The sequence below is a fragment of the Cnephaeus nilssonii genome (genome assembly GCF_951640355.1).
Source record: "Cnephaeus nilssonii genome assembly, chromosome: 2".
NCBI lineage: Eukaryota > Metazoa > Chordata > Mammalia > Chiroptera > Vespertilionidae > Cnephaeus > Cnephaeus nilssonii.
The window spans coordinates 10,480,389-10,503,275 of record NC_137073.1 but is presented as its reverse complement, the minus strand read 5'-3'; the positions used below and the strand labels follow the sequence as shown (position 1 = coordinate 10,503,275).

At 48.9% G+C, this 22,887-nt stretch overlaps 2 protein-coding genes across 3 annotated transcripts in view; one reads left to right on the top strand and one right to left on the bottom strand.

The window, feature by feature from the left end:
* Nucleotides 1-28: 28 nt before the first annotated feature.
* KIF22 (kinesin family member 22) lies at nucleotides 29-17,213 on the bottom strand (the record flags this gene model as incomplete). Its single annotated transcript, XM_079784133.1, is given in 15 exon segments — nucleotides 29-707; nucleotides 795-854; nucleotides 957-1,169; nucleotides 1,927-1,994; nucleotides 2,335-2,503; nucleotides 3,313-3,481; nucleotides 5,609-5,744; nucleotides 5,857-6,010; nucleotides 6,135-6,365; nucleotides 6,445-6,654; nucleotides 7,381-7,535; nucleotides 7,626-7,753; nucleotides 9,682-9,877; nucleotides 17,109-17,189; nucleotides 17,192-17,213. Coding segments are annotated over 15 exon segments (2,040 nt in total). The 3' UTR covers nucleotides 29-659.
* LOC307107256 (transmembrane protein C16orf54) overlaps nucleotides 17,183-22,887 on the top strand; it is a 44,151-nt gene continuing 38,446 nt past the window's right edge. Inside the window, exon 1 of one of the 2 annotated variants that reach the window (XM_079784382.1) lies at nucleotides 17,183-17,440. The gene's annotated coding sequence lies outside the window, so the exon portion shown is untranslated. The remainder of the gene's footprint in view (nucleotides 17,441-22,887) is intronic. The other variant, XM_079784381.1, reaches the window with a different exon arrangement.

Genomic DNA, 22,887 nt, shown 5'->3' with positions numbered 1-22,887 from the left:
AAGAGGCTGGAGCGGGCGCGAGCTCGAGCGCGCGCAAGGCCAGCGGGAGGGGGAGGTGGGAGAGGGACTCTGGCGGGAGGAGGGACTGGAGGAGCCGCCCAGCAGCCGGAGTCGTCCCCAGCGCGAGACCCCTGAGACGGCCGCTGATTGGCTGATGATGGCGCAGGTGGTGGGCGCGCGGGAGACGGTGGCTTCTCTCCCCCCACTTAAAAGATTTTACCCCCCCTCCTCCCTCCACCGGCTGTGGCCGTTATTTCGCGCGCACGCGCACAAAACCGCTGTCGAGGAGCGGGCGAAAAGGGGAGCGCGCGCCAGGGGCACGGATAGGGCGGAGCTAAACTCAAAGCGCGCGCCCGCCTAACGGTTGTTGTCCTCAGGCTTTGGCTTCAGCTTTTTGTTTCCAATGGGCCACCGTCCTTTCCTGCTCCAATAGTTTACTCACAAACCTGTGCTGCTTCATGTCTTCCCAAAGATGGCGCCCCAGAAAGTTACAGCAGAGCTTGTGGCCGTCCCAAGGGCAACTATACCCCGGCCCCACCCCCATAGCCTCAAGAACCAGGCTGAAGCAACAAAGTTAAAACTGTATTTATACAAGAGGCGGTTATACAACGACTGGAAAGAAAAAAAAAAAAAGGCAGAGTGACGAGAGGAGCTGGCAGTCAGGAGGGGCTGCCGTACTGGCCCGCGGCGAGACCCAAGATGTTCGCCTGCAACAGGAGGGAAGGGAAAACAGCGTTAGAGCCGGGGGCAGGGCACAGGCCAGGGAGAGGTGCGGGGCCAAGCCTTGGGCTCACCTTCAGGAAAGACTCCAGCTGTTTCCCTGACATGACCTTCACACGTTCCAAGTCCTCCACCTGGCAGGACAACAGCGATGGGCAAGTGGTCTAGGGGGTACCAGGTTCTTTCCCCCTAAATCACCCACCTCCATTCCAGGGCTGCCCTCCCTGGGCCATTACCTGTCTGAAGGGGCCATGGAGCTCCCTCCAGCCCACGATGAGCTGGGCCTTCTTTTGGCCAATGCGCTGCAAGCTGCGCAGATCCCGGGCTGAGCCCTCATTCAGCATATCTAATATTTTTTGGCGCCCATGGGCCAGTAGCTCTGGGCTGATCTGTAGCTCCCAGCAGTCCTCAGCCTTTTCCTTGGACTCTGTGGCATCCAGGCCCTCCAACTGTGAGGTAGGGAGAGGTGAAGGACAAAAACAGCCGAGTTTGCTGCTCAGCCCACAGCAGGCTTTGGACTCCTCTGCCAAGGATAGCAGCCTAACGGCAACTACCTTCCCCGCCCTCTCCAGCCTCTTCCCTCCTGTCAAATGTCTGACCAAAAACTTTTCCCTCTGGTCACTGATCTTCTCCCCATTTTATTCAACTTGTGAAAGAATGGTTAATAGAATTGCTGTGAAGGTCAAATGAGTTAATGAACATAAAGCACATAGTAAGCTCTTAAATCTGGCCCCTCATTTCTAAAAAAGAATCAGCTCTTTTTCACCCCTAGGAAAGCACATAGGAGAAGGTACTCAATAAGTGGCACCTCCCCCAACCATCTCCGTTTTTAGGTAGTTCTTTCATTTCTCCAGTGTTTAGGTCATGTTTCCCTACATGGGCTCGTACGTTTATAGAGGGCAGGACCAGGGCTACATACATACCATACTAGTTAAGTAGTTACTGAGTGTGAGAGCTTTCAGGAAGGAAGGTAAGTAACAAATAATAGAAAACCACTCTGCTAAGTACATGTATAACACTACACTTCATCCTAAATGCCCTGTGAGTTACTTCTGTATTTAGGCCATAAGCAACTTGGAAGAGTTGTAAATAGCTGATAAATGTTCTGACAGGTCATGTGATTCCATGGTCACTGCTCTCCCACTACAGGTTACTAACCCTTACTTCTAGGCTCTAAGTATAGCCTAAGCCTCCAGCTACTCTGACCTTTCTCTTGCGGCTTTTCTTCTTCAGGATATGGATGTCAGCATTTGGGGATGCTGCCTGCTCCTGAACTGAAAGAAAGAACTGGAGTCATTACAGAAGCTACTTTTCACCCTCCCTGATAGCCACTTGGTTCTCCCATTTCTGATTCCCCAGTTCCCCTCCACCCCAAGCTAACCTCTTCTTTTGTTGTGTTTCCACATGACCTTTCCTATACCAGTATTTGAAAGTAATCTCTGCTGGTCTTGTATGATAATCCATCATGCATTTGTCAGTCTACCCCACTGTACTAAATGCCTGAGAGCAGAGAATCAGATCTATTTCAGATCCTCCTCATACTGCTCCTAACCCTCCTCCCTCCTGAGATCTGTTATCTGTGTCCTTCTGGCTGGCCCCCAGAGCCAAACTTACTCAATTGTAGGGGAATCACCACAGCCTTTTTGAGGGGCTTAGCCACTGTGACTGTGCGGCGGGCCAGAGGTCGGAGCATTGTGGGAGAGCAATTCTCTTTCTCTTTTGAGTCCCCAGTTTCCTGGGCCCGCACCTTGGCTTCCAGTTCTTTTTGCTTCAACTTAAGCCTCTGTTGGGAAAGGATAAGGGAGAGATGTGACCCAGAACCAACTTTAGGGCAACTTGAAGGAGTGGATTAGGAAAGTGAGTATGCAGGGCTCCAAGGCCCTAGAGCAGTGGTCGCCACTGGTGGTCCGTGAGGTCTGAAAGGTTGGCGACTGCTGCCCTACAGGGCAGGGTGAGGGCCAATGGAAGCTACCAGGAGACAATTGGAGCCCAATATAATTAAGGGCTTTCTAATGATTAGGGCTGCCCAGAGATGGAGCAAGCCTTTTTGAAATACTAAAAGAAGGGACTATTCAAGCAGAGTTCTAACTTGATAACTAGGTTTTCCAAAATGGCAACATCTTACATTTGTTCCTTTTATTTTTAAAAAATATCTTGATTGATTTGAGAGAGGAAGGGAAAGGGAGAAAAACATTAATGAGGAGAATCACTGATTGGCTGCCTCCTGCATGCCCCCCTACTGGGGATCGAACCTGCAACCCAGGCATGTGTCCTTGACCGGACTTGAACCTGGGACCCTTCAGTCCGCAGGCCAAAGCTCTATTCACTGAGCCAAACCAGCTAGGACCATTTGTTCCTTTTCCCTGTAATTCCCTCCCCCATCCCCCTCCCACACACATCTGATCTCAATTATTTTTCAAACTTAAGCCATGCTAAGGACGTCCAAACAGAGGCTGAAAAACTGAAGGACTCCAGTGGTGGGTGAAAACTGGATGCTGGTTCTAGCCTTTCAGCGTCCTTCCTTATCTGAAGATCCTCAGATTGCTTCTCAAGGGAAACAGGGATCCCAGCCCCCACCTTTCTAACACTTACTTCAATCTCCAAATTCTTCTCCTCCACTGTCTTCATGAGCACCATTCGCTCTCGCTTTGGGGTGCTCAGCAGAGGAGTTCCCTGGGTCCCCCGGGAGCCCAGCAGACGGTCCAAGCTCATGAGGCGCTCTAGCATGGCTGGGTCCATGCTACTTAGCTTCTGTAGGGAGCTGAGCAGACAAAGAGGTTACTCCCTGCCTACTTCTCTCATCACCTTCTCCACCAGCAGGATTCTCCTCATTGTGCCTTAACTTGGTGTTCTATGTGGTTCCAGAACTCTGGTGTTAACTTGTTGGATAATTGAGCAAATCATCCAAACTCTCTGGGTGCAGTATGGAGATTGATCACTATCTCTCGGGAATACCAGATCAGATGAGAACAAGTTTTAAAAAAATATATTTTATTGATTTCAGAGAGAGGAAGGGAGAGGGAGAGATAGAAACATCAGTGATGAAAAAAAAAAAATCGATGAGAATCATTGATTGGCTGCCTCCTGCACACCCCATCCTGGGGAACCAAGTCCACAACTTGGGTATGTGCCCTGACCAGGAACTGAACTATGAGCTCCTGGCTCATGGGCCAGTGATCAACTACTGAGCCACACCAGCTGGGTGAGAACAAGCGTTTAATGAACACAGGAATTCGGAGCCTATGTGCCTATCCATTTGGAGGAGCAGTCAGGGAAGCTTCAGAGGAAGTCATCTCCAACAGGGCTTTGAAAGCCACTGAAGACCTCAAATGTCAAGGCTTTCTCCTGAGGGCAGTAGGAACGGCCTATTCAAGTACAGTCCTGAGCATTATAATGCCTAACATCTGTCCCTTCTGTCTGAATTTTTCCCCTCACATCTGATCTCAATTATCATTCACAGTGAATTTGATGCCACCTCTCTCATGATGCCCAACTTGATTGTGCATCTTCTTTCCTACACTGAACTAGCTCCTCAACGACAGGGATTGCCCTGTTCTGTGTGTACAATTACCTAGGAAGAACAGGATCAGAAGATATGGATGAACGTTAGAAGTCATTCCTTCCTATCTCTTACAGAACAAGCAACTTCTCCATGCTTACTGTACTCTGTACTACCTATCTTGCATCACGTACTGATTCCCGTCTTATTTCCCCTACTAAAATGTGAGCCCTCTGAGGTCAGGGTCTGACTAGGTCTGATGTGATCCATCTCTGAGCTCACCCTCAGAATGCCTACTTGGCAGAGACCTTGCCTGTTCACATGTGATACAGATGTGCAAGTATGTATGATTCTGAGTTTGTGCACGTAGAAGAGGGGACTGCTGACAAATGGCTTGAGAAGACAAGATTGAGAGATGTGTTTCTGAGTGAACAAGCACATTTTTTCCTTTTTTTTTTAGAGTGGAAGGGAGGGGGAGAGAGAAACATCAATGTGAGAGAGACACATCAATTGCTTGCCTCCTGCATGGGCCCCCGACCAGCACCAGGGGATTGAGCCTGCAACCGAGGTACATGCCTTTGACCAGAATTGAACTCAGGACTCTTCCGTCCGTGGGCCAACGCTCTATCCACTGAGCCAAACTGGCTAGGGCAAGCACATTTTTATGTATGTCATCCTTCCTCAGCTACAATAGCCCCCTGGGGCACTAATCCTTGGCCTCCTTACTTCACTTCTTTTTTTTTTTCTTACTTCACTTCTGTTCAGTATACAGTTTAGAGGGGGCTCAGTAGAAACAGCAATATCAAAACTGCAACTGGCTCCTTGGAGTTAGGAGGGCAGGTGGCGAGACATAGAAAGCAAGGACCACAAAACAGAGGTGACCTGAGGGTTAGTGCATACTGGCCCACAAGGGCATCAGAACTGGGGGCTGGGGGGCGGGGAATACCCACAGAAGACACTCCATTTAGAGAGGCTTTGTTTGGATTGAGGGTAGAAACGGGGGAATGCTATGACAACAACCGGCTCCTTGGAGAGTCATGAAGAGACTGGACTCTAACACAGACTGAGAGGTCTCGGCGAGACATAGCTCTTCATCTGTCTCCTTTGCTTTGCTCTAATCCTCCAGACCTGAAAGACCTGATCCAGATGACTCCTTGAGCCAGAAGCAAAAGTACCTGTCCTTGAAACAGCTGCCCCAAAATATGTTTTTGCGGAAAGGGAGGGGGCTAGGTGCTCAAGTAGGAAGCCTCTGGAGGACCCCAGGCAGCAGCACCAAAGGAACAGGTTCACAGATCAAGGATCTGATGGGCTCAACTCACTGCTGCTCTGCACCCAACCCAGACACAACAGGAAAGGGAATATGCCCAAGGTCTCTCCCCGTCTGCTCACCTGAATTTCTGAGAAGCAGAGGCTGGAGGTGCCAGGGGCTCAGGATTCCCAATCTCCTCTTCCTCAGGGCCTCGGGCTTTCTTTGCCTCTGAAGGGCCTACCAGTTCTTTCTGGGACAGTTTCACAGGTGCCAAGACTAGGAAAAATGGGGTGGGGGGTATGTCAGCCTCTGTGCTACTGCTTGGTGGTTTAGCAAACCCCCAATTGTCCAGACCGGCCTTTCCACTCCTGCCAACCCCTGTCCTCACCATTAAGCTGTAAGCTCTCATTGGTAAAAGGTCGGTTGATCACCTCCTTGGACCTGGCAGCAAAATTGAGTGCAGAGACTGTGTCTAGGTAGAAGCATCTCTCGGGAGCAATGTTGGCAATGAGGATGCTGTGGGCTGAGCCACCCAGAGAGTCCTGAGGGATGGGGATTGGGCAGGATGGACTGGTCAGAAGGCCCCATGTTTCCATTCCTTGACTGCTGTTTCCCAACCCCCAGGAGGACCAAGACCCTCCTTTGCCCTGATATAGGTGGCCTGACCTGCAAGAGGCGGGTGAGCTTGCTGTCCCGGTAAGGCACACGTGGGAGGCCCTGGTTCAGCGCATCCACCACCTTGCCCAATACAAAGAGCGAGGAGTTGATGGCTCCACTCTCCTTCAGCCTCAGGCCTTTGTTGCCTGTACGCCGGTTGTCCTCTGAGCCAGCCAAATCAATCAGATAGAGTTTCCCCTCCCGCTGGCGAAAAGGGGCCAAGCGTTCCCGCTGATCCACCTGGGGGAAAGAACAAGGGCCCCATGCTTAGCTCAGGCCGCAGGGGCTTCCCAGGTCCTCACCCATCAGTAGGCCTCACCTTAACCAGGAGCACAGCATGACTGCGGGAGGAGCGCTGGTTGAGCCGAGTGGGTCCTACCGTCCGATTTCGACTGGCTGGCAGGAAGTGCTGCTCAAAATCGGCAAAGCTAGTGATGGGCTTCTGCGTGAGGCCCGGAATCAGTATGTTTCCTCGACAGTCTTCTCGGATCACCAGGTCTCCAGATGCAGGGTTCAGGAGGTCTAATACCTATTGGAGCAGTGAGAGATAGGGCCAATTTTCTAGACACACACTGCTTACTTTCTGGGGATCAGTCTCCTTTTCTCTGCAGGATTCTTAAAGTCGTACCATCTGCTACCCCAATCTCTCTCTTTCCAGGGTTTTTTTTTTCCCTCTAATATATTTTTATTGATTTTAGAGAAAGGAAGGGAGAGGGAGAGATAGAAACATCAATGATGAGAGAGAATTATTGATCGGCTGCTTCCTGCACACCCCACACTGGGGATCAAGCTCGTAACCCAGGCATGTGCCCTGACTGAGAATCAAACTGTGACCTCCTGGTTCATAGGTCAACACTCAACCACTGAGCCACGCTGGCCGGGCTCTTTCCAGGTGTTTTTTTTTTTGGTGTTTTTTTAAAATATATTTTATTGATTTTTTACAGAGAGGAAGGGAGAGGGATAGAGAGTTAGAAACATCAATGAGAGAGAAACATCGACCAACTGCCTCCTGCACATGCCCCACCTCCACCCCCTCACCCTCCACTGGAGATGTGCCCACAACCAAGGTACATGCCCTTGACCAGAATCGAACCTGGGACCCCTCAGTCCGCAGGCTGACACTCTATCCACCGAGCCAAACCGGTTAGGGCTCTTTCCAGGTTTTAAGTCCTTGATACAGCAGAACTTATGTTCTAGAACTAAGTTTTACTTGGACCCTTTGTCTCTCTCCTCCCCAACCAGAGCAGGGCCTCACCTTTTCCTGGTAGATCTCTAAGTAGGACATAGTGACAGAGAGGGCCCATGGCCGGCCCTCAGCGCCCTCCTCCCTTGTGAGCTGTAGGAGGTCCATGAGAGCCCGGGGAATCACTCCAGGTTGCTCTGGGCTGCCCAGCATTGTGTGCGTCTTCCCTGGGAAAAGAATGGAGAGAGCTGTGAGATTTTCCTCCCCACTCCGAAGCCCTTTCTAACCCATAGCTGTTCCTTATCTGGCTTCCTCACCTGCCCCTGTGGGCCCATAGGCAAGCACACTGGCATTCTGCCCTTCCAGCAAATGCCTTAGGATGGGCTGCACAGATCCTGCATAGATGTCCTGCTGAGAACTCCTCTCTCCATAGAAGGCATCAAACCTGCAGGCAGGAAGAAAGGAGGGAATTAATGGACAGTTCCAATTTCACCCAGACCTGGAGGACAATACTGGCCTCAGATTTAAAACAGTTTATCCCTTTCTTACACAAAGACCCTTGAAAGCACCAACTGAACACCTGTTTCATCCCTGTCCCTATATTGATGTTAGGAATATAGAGATGAATCTGATGCCTCTGTTCTTGGGAGTTCTGCAGTCTGGTGAGATGGATACACACACACACACACACACACAGAAAAAAAGCCCAGATAGTAAATATAGGCTTTGTGGGCCATATGGTTCCTTTCACAAGTACTCTATCCTTTCACTGGAAAACAGCTTTAGACAATCCTATATAATAAAAGCCTAATATGCAAATCAACTGAATGCCAGGCCAGCCAAGGCAGGTGCCAGCGGGCGGAGAGAGGCGACCGGCGGGGGCAGCGGGTCGATTGGGGGTGGGGCTGGCCCGACCCCCAATCGGCCCCCAATAGGAGGAGCTGAAGCGGGGAACACGGCGGGCAGCAGCGTGTACACTGCAGCCTTCCAAGCCCCGAGTCCTGGCGGAGGGCAGCAGCAGGGAGCCCTGGCAGGTCCAGCCACCACACCTCCATCCCCACAACTGCTATGGCCATGCCCAGGGTCTGCCAGCCATGGCTGTGCCGCCTGATCCCCAAGAAGAGCTGCTGCCGCTGGCTGGCCCCAGGTCCCAGTGGTTTGGGGACCATGAGGAAGGGGAGGACGAAGCAGTGACGCCCAAGGCTGGCACCGCAGGCAGGGGAGTCCAGCCAGGGGCTGGGTGTGGAGGCCGGGGAAGCAGTGCCCCGGAAACTGGGCTGGAACCCTGCCCGCCGCTGCCCGTTGCCATGGAAACTGCATCCACAGGTAAGATGGCCGAGTGCCGCAGCCCTGCAAATGGTGTTGGGAACCCGGGTCCTCAGATTGCCCCCTCCATGCAGCGCGCCTCTGCACCTTCCTCGAGTTCCCCACCTTGAGCACCAATCTCCCCCACAGCCTCCACACACACCCCACGCCGTGCCCGAATTTTGTGCGTCAGGCCTCTAGTCTATGTTTATATAAAAAGCTAATATGCTAAGTATCCAACTGTTCGACCGGTAGCTCTGATGCGTACTGACCACCAGGAGGCAGATGCTCAACACACGGGCATGGAAACATGGAACAGACTGATGAATCTCAGAGGGAAGGGGGGAGGGGGAAGGGCGGGAAGAGATTAACCAAAGATCTTATATGCATACTAGATCTTATATCCATACCAGGGTCCCTCGGCCTGGCCTGTGCCCTCTTGCAATCCAGGACCCCTCGGGGGATATCGGACTGCTGGTTTCAACCCGATCCCCACAGGCCAGGCTGAAGGACCTCACCGGTGCACGAATCAATGCACTGGGCCTCTAGTATGTAAATAAATGAGCATGGCTATGTCCTGATTAAGTTTTATTATAAAGACTCCTGGTCAAACTCCTACAGGCTGTAGTTTGTCACCTTCTGGCCTAGGTTGACAGGGCAAGGAGTCTGAACTTTAAATCTCTGACACCACGCAGCTACAGCCTGGGTTGGTTGGCTGGTTTATGTTCCCCCAACCGTTCCCACACCTTCCCCAGATCCTAGTTGGGGTCTCCTGCTTACCTTTGTTGCTCCTTCCCTACTTTGTGTCTATTTCCCCCACAAAACTCTGAACAGTAATGTATGTCTGATTCAGCCCCGTCTTTCCCCACAGTACAGTATCCTACAGAGTACCCATCACAATGGGCACCTGTGAACGTTTTCTGAAGGAACAAATGAAGATGTGGGGAACAAAGCAGTGCTAAGGAAGGAGCAAGAATCCTGAAGAAGCAGCTCTGAGAAACTATGTGGGTAAGTGATAATGTGAGCAGGCCTAGGAGAGGGATGGAAAGGAGAATGCCTGAACCTTACTGGTATTTGAGAGTCTCCTGGTGGTTCCTCCAGTTGGCAATCTCTAGAGAATAGCTGTCCAGGCCCCGTACACAGGGGGTATCATTTGCTCCAGATGTTCCATCTACAAATGGCCTCAGTCGCACAGCCACCCTTACTCGAGCTGGAGGCGGGCGCCGGACAGCTCCCACCTTGCTTAGCCGACAGCGACCAGCTCCTGGAGGAGAGAAGATACGTTTCAGCATGAAGTATGGTATTGCACAAAGGAAGCAGGGACCAGCTCTGCTGAGAGGTAACGGTACGAGCGTTAGAGGAGGAGGTATCTGGTACAGCTGAGCTCTGAAGGAGAAATAGGAGCTTGCCAAGCATTCCAGGTAGAAGGAATGGCATGTGCAAAAAGCATAGAGGTTTGAAAGCTTGAGACCTCTTGGAGAACTGGTGAGGCAGGACTCTGTGTGTGTGTTCTGTTAGTGAGGGCGAGCAGCGAAGAGCAGGATGGAAGAAAAAAGAAGAATCAAATACATGGTTTCAGGCAGAGTATGGTGGGGAGATTGGAGGTAAGAAATTATATATATGTCAGGGACTATCGTGTACTTAGCCAACATTAACATTTATTAAGCACTGACTACATGCCAGGCACATATGGTGTTCCTGAAAGATGGTCCCATTTTATCAATGAAGCTCGTAGAGGTGTAGCAGCTCTTGTGAGCACCTTGGCATTTTATACCTGGGCCATGTGACAATAACTTTATAGCACAGCCTATACTATAGTACTGTCCTTTGTGCTCTTCAACAGAGGAAGAAGCAGAGCCTAAAAGCAAAACAAATCCAGTATCTTAGAAGACTAGAGACCTCCATAACCAAGGGCAGGGAAGAAGGCCTGGAGGCTCGAGCCTTGGGGTTACTATTGGAAGGGCCAGTGGCCACAGCTCATTTTGGGAGAAGTTCTTTTCTACCCTGGCCATGCTGTGGATGGCCCCAAGCTTGGCCTCAGTTCCTTCCATCCTCTTCAAGTAGGTCCAGTGGTTGTAGACTGTAACACAAATAACTTGAAAGATCTAGTTTAAATACAGATTTAGTGCACTGGCTGGTGTTGCTTAGTGGTTACTGGTCGGTCTGCACACCAAAGGGCCTCGGGTTCAATTCCCGGTCAAGGGTACATATGTGGGTTGCAGGTTCAATCCCTGGGCCCAGTTGGGGTACATTCTGGAGGCAACCAATCGATGTTTCTCTATTTCTTCCTTTTCTTTCTTTCTTTCTTTCTTTCTTTCTTTCTTTCTTTCTTTCTTTCTTTCTTTCTTTCTTTCTTTTCTTTCTCTCTCTCTCTCTCCCCCTCCCTCCCTCCTTCCCTCCCTTTCTTCCACTCTCTCAAAAAAAAAAAAAAAAAAAAAGCAATGGATAAAATATCAAGGGGGAAAAAAATACAGATTTAGCTCCAATACCTGGGGCGATGCCTGAGATTCTGCATTTTTAGCAAACTTCCAGATGCTGCTACTACTGCGGCACACTTTGAATTGCCAAGTTATAGATCAGTGATGGCGAACCTATGACACGCGTGTCAGCACTGACAAGCGTAGCCATTTCTGATGACACGCGGCCGCTGAGGCGGCCGCATGCCGAGGATGAAACATTTGCTGCTCCTGAGGATGAAACATTTGCGAAATAATGTTTTTTCCTCAAAGTGACACACTACCCGAGTTATGCTCAGTTTTTTGGCGAAGTTTGACACACCAAGCTCAAAAGGTTGCCCATCACTGTTATAGATCAACACCCGACAGGGTTGTTCTAAGGATTAAGAGAACATTTGCCCCCCACCTAAAACCACTCTTACCTGAGATTTACAATACACACACACACACACACACACGCACGCACGCACGCACGCACGCACACGCCAAACTTAATGATTGCCTTCTCTTGATGGGATGTTATGCAGGTTTATTTTCTATGTACCCAGTCCTGTAATGCTGTAGTGTGTGTATTTTTATTTTATTTTTTTAAGAATGGCACCGTGGACATCTTTGTTTGGAAGGGATGTGGTTGAGAGGCAGCCCCTAGTCTCTGTTTGTCCCAGTTCAGATTACAAAAGGCAATGACATGCAATCCTTCTCTACTGTAAGCATTCTATTTAGTATGCTTTCGGTAATTCAATCTAAGTCATTAAAAAAAAATTGAGTATCATTAGAAAACATGTAAATATAAAACTAGAAAACACCCCTTTTTGTGAGGATTGAATGAGCTGGAGAAAAAAATCTTATGAGGAGGGTATTTCTCTAATTTATGTTGGAGGATATCATACTGTAGTTAACAGTAACAGCAAAATTCAAACCTGGATATCTTCACCTCCAAAAACCTGCTTTTAATGCGGATGTCATATTGCCTCTCTATTGTCTACCAACTAGGAAAGTTCTTGGCAGCTCTGAATCCTTTTTGCTGGTAGTAGGGAGCCATAGGCCTCATATACGGCAAGAGGCTGGAATGTGTTGGCCAGAACAGAAACAGCAAGACAAAAAGGTGGACACACTATCCCTAGAAAAAAAATTTTTTTTTTAATTGATTTCAGCCGAAACCGGTTTGGCTCAGTGGATAGAGCGTCGGCCTGCGGACTCAAGGGTCCCAGGTTCGATTCCGGTCAAGGGCATGTACATTGGTTGCGGGCACATCCCCAGTAGGGGGTGTGCAAGAGGCAGCTGATCGATGTTTCTCTCTCATCGATGTTTCTAGCTCTCTATCCCTCTCTCTTCCTCTCTATAAAAAAATCAATAAAATATATTAAAAAGTTACTAAATTCTTAAAAAAAAATAAAAAAATAAAATTGATTTCAGAGAGGAAGGGAGAGGGAGAGAAACATCAATGATGAAAGAGAATCATTGATTGGCTGCCTCCTACACACCCCCTACTGGGGATTGAGCCTGCAACCTGGGCATGTGCCCTGACCAGGAACTGAACCATGACCTCCTGGTTCATAGGTCGACACTCGACCATTGAGTCACACTGGCCAGGCTAGAAAAAATCTTGTGCATAAGTAAGCCTTACCCATAGCAGATAGCCTATTTCATTTCAAAAACTAGGCCTCTGTCCCTTCACCTGACAAATTAAGCTAATTGCACCATTTCTCAATTTATGGTTTACCAAGCACATGTAGTTTTATTTAAATTTTTAAATCTTTATTGTTGAAAGTATTACATATGGTCCCCCTTTTCCTCCATTGACGTCTTCTAGCTAAGCACATGTAGTTTTAATTTGATCCTCATGGCAATCCTGAAAGTCAGCAACAAGTAAGTAGAAATTAAATTTCCAGTTATTAGCTTGTGAACCTGATTAAATGACTTAACATCCATTTGCCCCAGTTTCCTTGTGTATAAAATGGGGTGGGGTGGGCCTTGGAAGGGCTTAATGAGAATTAAATGAAGTAACATATAAAATTCCAATGCAATAACTAGCATACAGTAGGTAGATTCATTATTCAAGGTAAGGCAGCCTGTGTTCAAATCCCAACTCTACCACTTACAACTAACTAACCTAAAGAAATAATTATCTATTCCTGTGCCTTAATTTCCACACCTGTAAAATGGGAATAAATAAAAATACCTACTCTTTGGGTTATTAAGACAATAAATAAGGTAATTCATGTAAAAGTACTTGGTTCTTGGTAAAAGCTCAGTAAGTGTTTTATATTTATCCCCCATTTTTCAATTGAGGAAACATCAATAAAGAGAGGTTAGCTAACTTGCCCGTGTCAACAGCTAGTTAGTGACAGAGAAAACTTCAAAGAAAGGTCAAATGCCAAGGTTCATTATATGATTCCCCAGGGCATCTCAGCCCCTTCCTCTTTGTATCCCTATGGGCCTTGGAGTCTGCGACAAGTTCCACCTACCAGCTGTGTGACCTTTGGAAGGCTTAATGTCTTGAAGACTCAGTTTCTCTTTATAAAAATAACAGTATCACAATATACACATAAAAATAACAGTATCCTCATAAGATTGTGAGGAGTCAAAGAAAAAATATACATACAATGTTTAGTACAGTGCTGGCAGCAAGTGCTCTTAGTACATATTAGTTATTGTTATACTCTTTCTCTTGCTACTCACTTCTCAAGGTAGCAACTAGCTTCTGTCTTCACGATTCAGCAGTGTTACCAATGACCTCCTTACTGCTGAATCCAGCAGACATGCTCGGTCCCCTTCATATCTGACTTCCCAGCAGTATTCAATACCCTGATCTGCTTTCCTTTGGGAAATAGACTTTCCCCTTAGTTTCCATGCCACTTCACCCCTTCTCAGTTTCTGCCATTCTTAAATGTTTTTCCTAGGCTCATTCTATCCTCTTTCTAGACCAGGGCTGCTCAGTTTGGATAATTCTGTGGTGGGGCTGTCCCATGCACTGTAGGCTATGTAGCACACACACTAAACACATCTGCCAGTAGCATTTTGTGCCACCTCTCCCCAATTTCAACAACCAAAAATGACTCCACACAAATTTCCCCATGGAAAACAAAACTGCCTCTAGTTGAGAACCACTACTCGGATTCATTTCACGAGCATGGCCACCTGCTCTCTTGGCTTTAATTACCATCTTAAAGCTGATGAATCCTAATTGACACCTCCACACTAGAGCTCTCTCCTGAACTTCAGATCTACATTCCAGGCTGCTGCCCTGACATCTTACATGGTTGAAGGTACTTGGAACTCCACCTGTCCTAAACGGAACTCTTCCCCATCTCTCTGCAACGTCATCCTCCTCCTATGCTCTCTAACGGAAATGACAGGCACCAACCCAAAGAAGGGAATCTTTGTTAACGCTACGTTCTCATTCCCACATCAGTTATTCATTACATAAGTCAATTCTACCTTTTTAGATGAGTCCACGTCTCTCCATTCCCACTGCACAAGCTTTGCCAAGGTCATCATCATCTCAACAGTTTCCCAACTGGTCTCTCTGCCTCTAGCTTCACTCACCTCCAATCATTCTCTCTCCACTTCCTTCCTTACACTGTAAGCCAAGCATGTCAAACTCACTACAATGTTCACTAATGGCTGATTACTATAATTGTGTCGCATTCATTTCCATTACGCACCGTGCAGGCGCACCATTTCTCCCACTAATACCAGCAGCGAATATTTTAGCAGCCGATTGCCACATTAGTCTTGGACTGACTTGTTTGGTGTGCGCAACAGGAAATACTTCACTTTCGGAGAACAAGAAAAATAGGTTTATTTGTGTTACACTTATTAATTTGTGCAGGTATTATTCAGTGTCTGGTAAGTTAATGTTCACGAAAAAATATTAATTTTTATTTAAATGTTCTATTATTTTATGTTAACGATTACTCATTTATTTCAGCCCTTTGTATTCAGCTTGTCTCTATCAAAGTAAACCTACATTTCTATGAAAATTGAAGCTTTTGTTTTTTTTTGGGGGGGGGGGACCACATAAACTTAAACCTTGTTTATTTGGCCCGTGTTAGCCTTTGAGTTTGACATGCTTGCTGTAAGCGCTCAGCCACAATGAATTTCCTTCAGTTCCCACACACATTAAGTTGGTTCACACCTTTGGGCTATTCTAGCTCCCTGGAATATCTTCTGTACCCCACCCACCCCCACCAAGTGATTGATGTAAATATGTACACCTTACTTCCTCTAAAAAGCCTTCCCTTCTAAAATGACTGACCCATTAAGGTTCAATTAGGTGCTTCGATGGCTCACTTTAACTCCTCCATCCAAGCACTAATCACACGCCACTGTAACTGCGTATTTGTCCGTTTTCTCCATCTAACTGTAAACTCAGTGAAAATAAATCTTACTCTGCTCACCTTTGTATCCCCAATGCCGAGCACAGAGTAGGCTCTCAGAGAGTATTTGCTGAACAAATTAAGATGTGATGAGTATGCTAACATAAAGTATTAACTTGTTCGTTTCCTGTTTTCATCATAAAAGTGGCTCACTGCCCTTCTCCCCCCAAAGCTCCCGGTGCAGGAGAGGAGGGAAGAGGCACATGTAAACAACTGCTTACAGGACAAGAGTCTCTCCCCCTCAGAAAAGCAACTTTGAGGTTGGGCGCCGCTATTTCTTCTCATTTCCCCCTCGCCTACAATTCCCAAGCTTCATTTAACTTAACTCCTTCCTCTTCTATGCTGAACATCTTTGGCCTCTCTTTTTTAAGAAATCACTTGGTAGTCTTTTTGCTTCACCAAGGTCTGGCAAACTCCTATCCAACCTTAGAAACACACCTCAAATATTGCTTCCTTAATAAAGTCCTTCCAGAATACCCAAGGGTTTACTTCAGATTCTGTACTCTCTATAGCAGTTTAGATATACATATCTCTCATTGCTTTTCATGTTATTATATGTTTAAATGACTATCTACTAAAACAGATTATAAGCTCCTCTAGGGAAGCGACCATATTCATTCAAGTGTTTTTATGATACCTACTATGTACCAGACACAGTGGGTCTTGGAAGGGTAAGAGCGGGTTGTGCTCAGACAGTAGGGATTTTATGTGCTTGGAGGTAATGGTTAAGAGCAGACTGCCTGAGTATGAATTCAGACCCCAATATTTACCAGTTGTGTTAACCTATTTAACCCATCTATGCCTCAGTTTCCTCATCTGTAAGACAGAGACAATAATGGCACTATGTGGAGATTAAATGACCCATCACCATACAACGCTAACAGCTGTGCCTGGTACTTAGCAAGGGCTCAGCATGTGTTTGACATTCTACTAAATAGTATTGCTTCTCCACAGGGCCTGACAAACAGTAAGGGGACTCGAAGAAATTACTATGGTGCCCACCATAACCACAGACCAGAATTCAGTCCACAGGAAGAGAGCAGAGACATAAACAAATACATACCAGATTCTATCCTAACAGTCTTTCCAACTCTAAAGTAGCATTGATCTCCACGGCTAGAGTGAAAAAAAACCAACACAAAACAGTCCCTTATTTCCCTTTTCTGTGGTCTCAGCACATCTTATGCTGTCAACTCACAGCTGCAGTGCGTCTAACCCTCGGCCGGCCCTGCTATCTCTCCCAGGGACCTCCCCGCACCCAAACAACTCATCCTACACAGAACCCTTGGCCCTAAACCGGCATCCAGCTCCCTTGTTTTTGTCCTCACGGTTGGAGTGTTTGCCACTTTTTGCTCGCTTACTCGCGTAATCTCCCGAGATGGGATCATCGTCTTTATTTTACAAAGACACTGAAGCTCACAGAGGAAAAGTGCAGTGGGCTCAAAAGAGGCTTTAAGTGCCAAAGTCAGGTCTCAACCCGAGTGTACTGATCCGCGCAGAGTGAGAAGGAAGAGCGAGGTGGGCTGACCTGCGACTCCCACCTTTCGCCGTGTCCCCACACGCCTCCGGGACAATCCCCGGAGCCCGGATCGGACACTGACACATGACCCCGCCAGGCCCCAGACCTCGGCGCCCAGCCCAGGCCGGGCTCACGTACCTAACGTCGCCGCCGCCATCTCGCGTCGCCTCAGCTGCCTCCTTAGACCCGCCTCTCCCATTCGAATTTCCCGGTGCCCCACCCTCTCTTGGCTCCACCAATCATGGCTATTCGCCGCCGGAAGCCTTGCGATTATCCCGCCCTCGAGGGCTCGCCCAGAAGTCCAGCACGAAAAAGGGTCCCCTGCCGGAGGACGCATGCGCGCACGTTAGCCTCCCAGCTGTTGACGTCCCGGCCCGAGCCCCGGGGCAAACTCGGGCGCCCGAGGCGGTGGCGACAGTGGCCTTTGGGGGAGCTGCTGAGTGCCGCCCGGTTTCGAGGCGTAGACTTGCGTAAGTGCAGACAATTCGCCTCATTTCCCCCCTCAAATAACTACGAATTTTAGTACGAATCAGGCAGACAGTGATTGAAGGCACTTAATCAATTTATCCAAAAATTTCCCTACGCCGAATACTATTTTCGTGGTAGAAGAGATTATGTAAATAAGGAAAATGTTGCCTAGAAACGGGATTATTCTAAACGACTGGTAACGGTCTTCACTTTGTAGAGTTGTTTGCCTCAGTTGTTTCGCGCGCTGAGACGGGGCGGCTTTGCGGCCTGCGGAGTCCGCCCTGCGGCCTGTGCTTCCCGCGGAGCCCGAGGGGAGCGGCGGCCGCGCTGGGCCGGCCCCGGGCCCTCCCCTCTGGCGGAGCCCAGCGCCACCGAGTGAGGTGCCGAAGCTAGACGTGCCCCCTCAGGACGCGTGTCTGAGCGGAGGAGCCCAGCTCGCAGGTTGCCTTGTTTGTAACAACATTCAGCGCAGCGAGCGGTAAAGGCAGGCTGGTCTGTTCCTTGGTCACCTCCAGCCGAGGTCCCCTACCCCAGAGGTTCCACGTCTGTTAGGCAGTTCCCCTTCCTCTCTGGACGCTTACTCAGGGAAGATCATGGCATCTTTGAGCTCCTGGCAGGGCCCTTGTTTGTTTATTTATCTATTTTTAATAATTCTTTATGGTTGAAAGTATTTACATATGTCCCCCTTTCTCCCCCATTGGCCCCCTCCAGCCCGCTCCCGCCCCACGCCCGGCCCCAAGCCCTCACCACCCCTTTGTCTGTGCCCGTGGGTAGGGTCCTTGTTTAGACATTACGTCCGACCTATTAAAAAACAAAATAAAAAGCAAATATTAGACCAGTGGTTCTCAAATTTTTTTGGCTTTGGAATCCCTTTACATTCTTAAAAATTGAAGCCCCATTGATCTTTTGTTTATGTGGGTTTTATCTATCCATATTTACTGTATTAGAAATTAAAACAAATTTAAACTGTTTATTAATGCACTTAACAGTCCTGCCCAGGCGGCTTGATCGGTGGGAGCGTCCTGGCGTGTCTCGAAAGGTTTCAGGTTCGATTCTCAGTCAGGGCACATATCTCGGTTGTGGGTTCAATTCCTGGCCTGGGTGCATTCGGGAGGCACTCTATCGATGTCTCTCCCCCCCCCCCCCCCCCACTCTTTCCCTTCTCTCTCTCTCTCTCTCTCTCTCTCTCTCTCTCTCTCTCAAATCCTCTGGTGAGGATTAAAAAATAATTACAGTAACAAATCCATAGGGACAAAGTAGATTAGCAGTTGCCAGAGGATGGTGAGGGGTTGGTATATTGGGACTATAGCTAATGAGATAAGCTAGTAGCCAGAACAAGCGGAACAGGGAAGCTGAGACAGAAAGCTAAATCTAGTAAATTGAAAAATTCTATCTTCCCATAAACCTAAAATACTTAAAAGTAAATGGTTTACATTTCTCCCTAACCAGAGGGTAAATAGCTTAAATCACCTTACTCAAGGAGATAGATAGCAGAAATCCAATTAGTGCCATTTGCCACCACACCCAAGTACAGATCAATTTAGGGGAATAAGTCTTTTTGGCACAACAGCATAAAACATGAATATTCTATTGAGATCCTTCCCTAAACTCCCAGCCTTTAAAACCCCTCAAACCGAAGATCCCAGCTCAGGGCTCTCCCTCCTAGGAGCATGCCCCTGCCTTTCCCTCTCCCCACCCTCCCTCCAAACAACCCCACCCCGCCCCCACCCCCTGCTAGTTCTTCCCACTGACTGCATCCCCTAAATGCTAAGGCAGTGGTTCTCAACCTTTCTAATGCCGCGACCCTTTAATACAGTTCCTCATGTTGTGGTGACCCCCAACCATAAAATTATTTTCGTTGCTACTTCATAACTGTAATTTTGCTACTGTTATGAATCGTAATGGAAATATCTGTGTTTTCCGATGGTCTTTGGCTCTACAGCAGCAGTTCTCAACCTGTGGGTGGCGACCGGTTGAGAACCGCTAGCAGGGTCACCTAAGACCATCGGAAAACACAGATACTTACATTACGATTCATAACAGTAGCAAAATTACAGTTATGAAGTAGCAACGAAAATAATTTTATGGTTGGGGGTCACCACAACATGAGGAACTGTATGAAAGGGTGGAGACATTAGAAAGGTTGAGAACCGCTGTGCTAAGGGAACCCACAAGATTTGGTGGGCAGCAGCAGCCAATCCCAGGCTACCCCCCTGAACCTGCCTCCAAGGCTGCCTGTTCTGACTTAGTGAGCCAAAGCAGCCCCGCGTAGGCTCATTTCCCACCTCGGCCCTCTCCTGTTGCTTCCTCTACCCTAGACCCTTCCTTGTTTCACTGTCCCCAGCTTTAATAAACATCCTCTAGCCCTGGCCGGTTTGGCTCAGTGGATAGAGTGTCGGCCTTCAAACTGAAGGGTCCCAGGTTCGATTCCAGTCAAGGGCACATGCCCAGATTGTGGGCTTGATCCCCAGTGGGGGACTTGCAGGAGGCAGCCGATCCACGATTCTCTCTCATCATGGATGTTTCTGTCTCTTTCTCCTTCTTCCTTCCTCTCTGAAATCAATAAAAATATATTTAAAAAATAAACAAAATAAACATCCTCTAAAAAATCACCTGGACTCATATTGTGAAATCTTTCCTGCACAAACTCAAGAACCCACACACTACTGGCAGGCCCAAGGCAGACCCACTCAGGGCCAGGTCCCCTTTCTAGTAACACTAATAGGTATGGAGTTTCTTTTTGGGGTGGTGGAAATGTTTTGTAATGTGATAGTGATGATAGTTGCACAACATAATGAATATAATAAAAACCACTGAAGTGTACACTTAAAAATGGTAAATTTTATGCTATGTGAATGATATCTTCATTTTAAAATCTGCCCCCAAATTACAATAACAAATGCATTACATAAAACATTTTAATTTAAAAAATGTTTCCAAAGCAAAAAAAAAAAGTGAGAAGCGAGATATTGTTTTACATTTTTACAAATCTAGTGTCTGACTGAAGAGAAAATAGCTGGGCCCAGTCGGTGTGGCTCAGTAGTTGAGCATCAACCTATGAACCTGGAGGTTGTGGTTTGATTCCCTGTCAGGTCACATACTCGGGTTGCAGCTCAATCCCCAGTATGGGATGTACAGGAGGCAGCTGATCAATGATTCTCTCTCATCATTAACGTTTCTCTCTCTCTCTCTCTCTCTTTCTCTCTCTCTCCCTCCCTCCCTTTATCTCTGATATCAATAACAAAAATATATCCTATATAATAAAAGGGTAACATGCAAAGCAACCGAACAGCAGAACGACTGGTTGCTATGATGTGCACTGACCACCAGGGGGCAGATGCTCAACACAGGAGCTGCCCCCTGGTGGTCAGTGTACTCCCACAGGGGAAGCACTGCTCAGGCGAGAGCAGCGGACTGCCTCCGCTGCAGCGCTAAGGATGTCCCACTGATGGCTTAGACTTGGGGAGCGAGCCTATGTAGTCAGTTGGACATCCCCTGAGGCTGCAAAAGAGTGCAGGCTGGACTGAGTGACCTCCCCCACTCCCCAGTGCACAAATGTTGTGCACCAGGCCTCTAGTCCTATATAATCCTATCTAATAAAAGAGTAATATGCAGATTGACCATCACTCCAACACACAAGATGGCTGCCCCAATGTGGTCAAAGATCCTGCCCCCATGTGGACACAAGATGGCCACCACAAGATGGCCAGCAGGGGAGGGCAATTGGGGGTGACCCAGGCCTGCAGGGGAGAGCAGTTGGGGGAGCCAGGCCTGCAGGAGAGGGCAGTTGGGGGGGACCAAGCCTGCAGGGGAGGGCAGTTATGGGTGACCAGGCCTGCAGGAGAGGGCAGTTAGGGGTGACCAGGCCTGAAGGGGAGGGCAGTTACGGGCAAACAGGCTGGCAGGGGAGCAGTTAGGCATCAATCAGGCTGGCAGGGGAGTGGTTAGGGGTGATCAGGCTGGCAGGCAGAAGCGGTTAGGGGCAATCAGGAAGGCAGGCAGGTGAGCAGTTGGGAGCCAGCAGTCCTGGATTGTGAGAGCGATGTCTGACTGCCCATCTAAACGGGCAGTCGGACATCCCTCGAGGGGTCCCAGATCGGAGAGGGTGCAGGCTGGGCTGAGGGACACCACCCCACACACACACACCCATGCACGAATTTCGTGCACCGGGCCTCTAGTAAAGAGATAATATGCAAATTGACCATCACTCATTGCACAAGATGGCTGCCCCCATGTGGACATAATATGGCCACCACAAGATGGCCAGCAGGGAGGGCAGTTGGGAGGGACCAGGCCTGCAAGGGAGGGCAATTGGGGGCAATCAGGCCTACAGGGGAGGACAGTTGGGGGGGACCAGCCCTGCAGGGGAGGGCAGTTGGGGGAGACCAGGCCTGCAAGGGAGGGTAGTTGGGGGCAACCATGCATGCAGGGGAGGGCAGTTAGGGGTGACTGGGCTGGTAGGGGAGGGCAGTTAGGGGCAACCAGGCCTGCAGGGGAAGGCAATTGGGAGCAACCAGCCCTGCAGGGGAGGACAATTGTGGGGACCAGGCCTGCAGGGGACGGCAGTTGGGGGCAACCAGGCCTGCAGGGGAGGGCAGTTGGGGGTGACCAGGCCAGCAGGGAAGAGCAGTTAGGGGCGACCAGGCCGGCAAGGGAGGGCAGTTAAGGGTAACCAGGCCGGCAGGGAGGGCAGTTGGGGGCGACCAGGCCTACAGGGGAGGACAGTTAGGGGTGACCAGGCCTAAAGGGGAGGGCAGTTAGGAGTGACCAGGCCAGCAGGGGAGGGCAGTTAGGGACGATCAGGCCTGTAGGGGAGCAGTTCGGCGTCGATCAGGCTGGCAGGGGAGTGATCAGACTGGCAGGCAGAAGCGGTTAGGGGCAATCAGGCAGGCAGGCAGGTGAGCAGTTGGAAGCTAGCAGTCCTGGATTGTGAGAGGGATGTCCGACTGCCCGTTTAGGCCCAACCCCACCGGAATCGGGCCTAACCAGGCAGTTGGACATCCCTCAAGGGGTCCCAGATTGGAGAGGGTGCAGGCTGGGCTGAGGGACAACCCCCCCTCCTGTGCACCAGGCCTCTAGTATATATATAAAAGAAAAAATAGCTGGATTCTCATATCTGCTTCTGCATTTGGTCTGTTCTGTTATCACATATCATATAACCTCTTGAAAACACCACCATACACTCCAAAAAAAAAGGATGCAAGGGGAAAAAATCAAATGGCATCTTAGTTTTATTATGAAAACTAGTAACCCTGCACATGAATCCGTGCGCAAGTAGCTCGCTGCCGCCGGCCCACCGCCCCTCGTAGCTCGCTGCCCCGCCCTCCTGCTGTTTGGTCGTTATGCGTCATGGTGTAATGACCATTTGCATATTACTCTTTATTTTATAGGATAGTATTGAACTTGCAGACTCCCTTGAAAATGTCTCAGGGATCTCCAGAACCTTCTG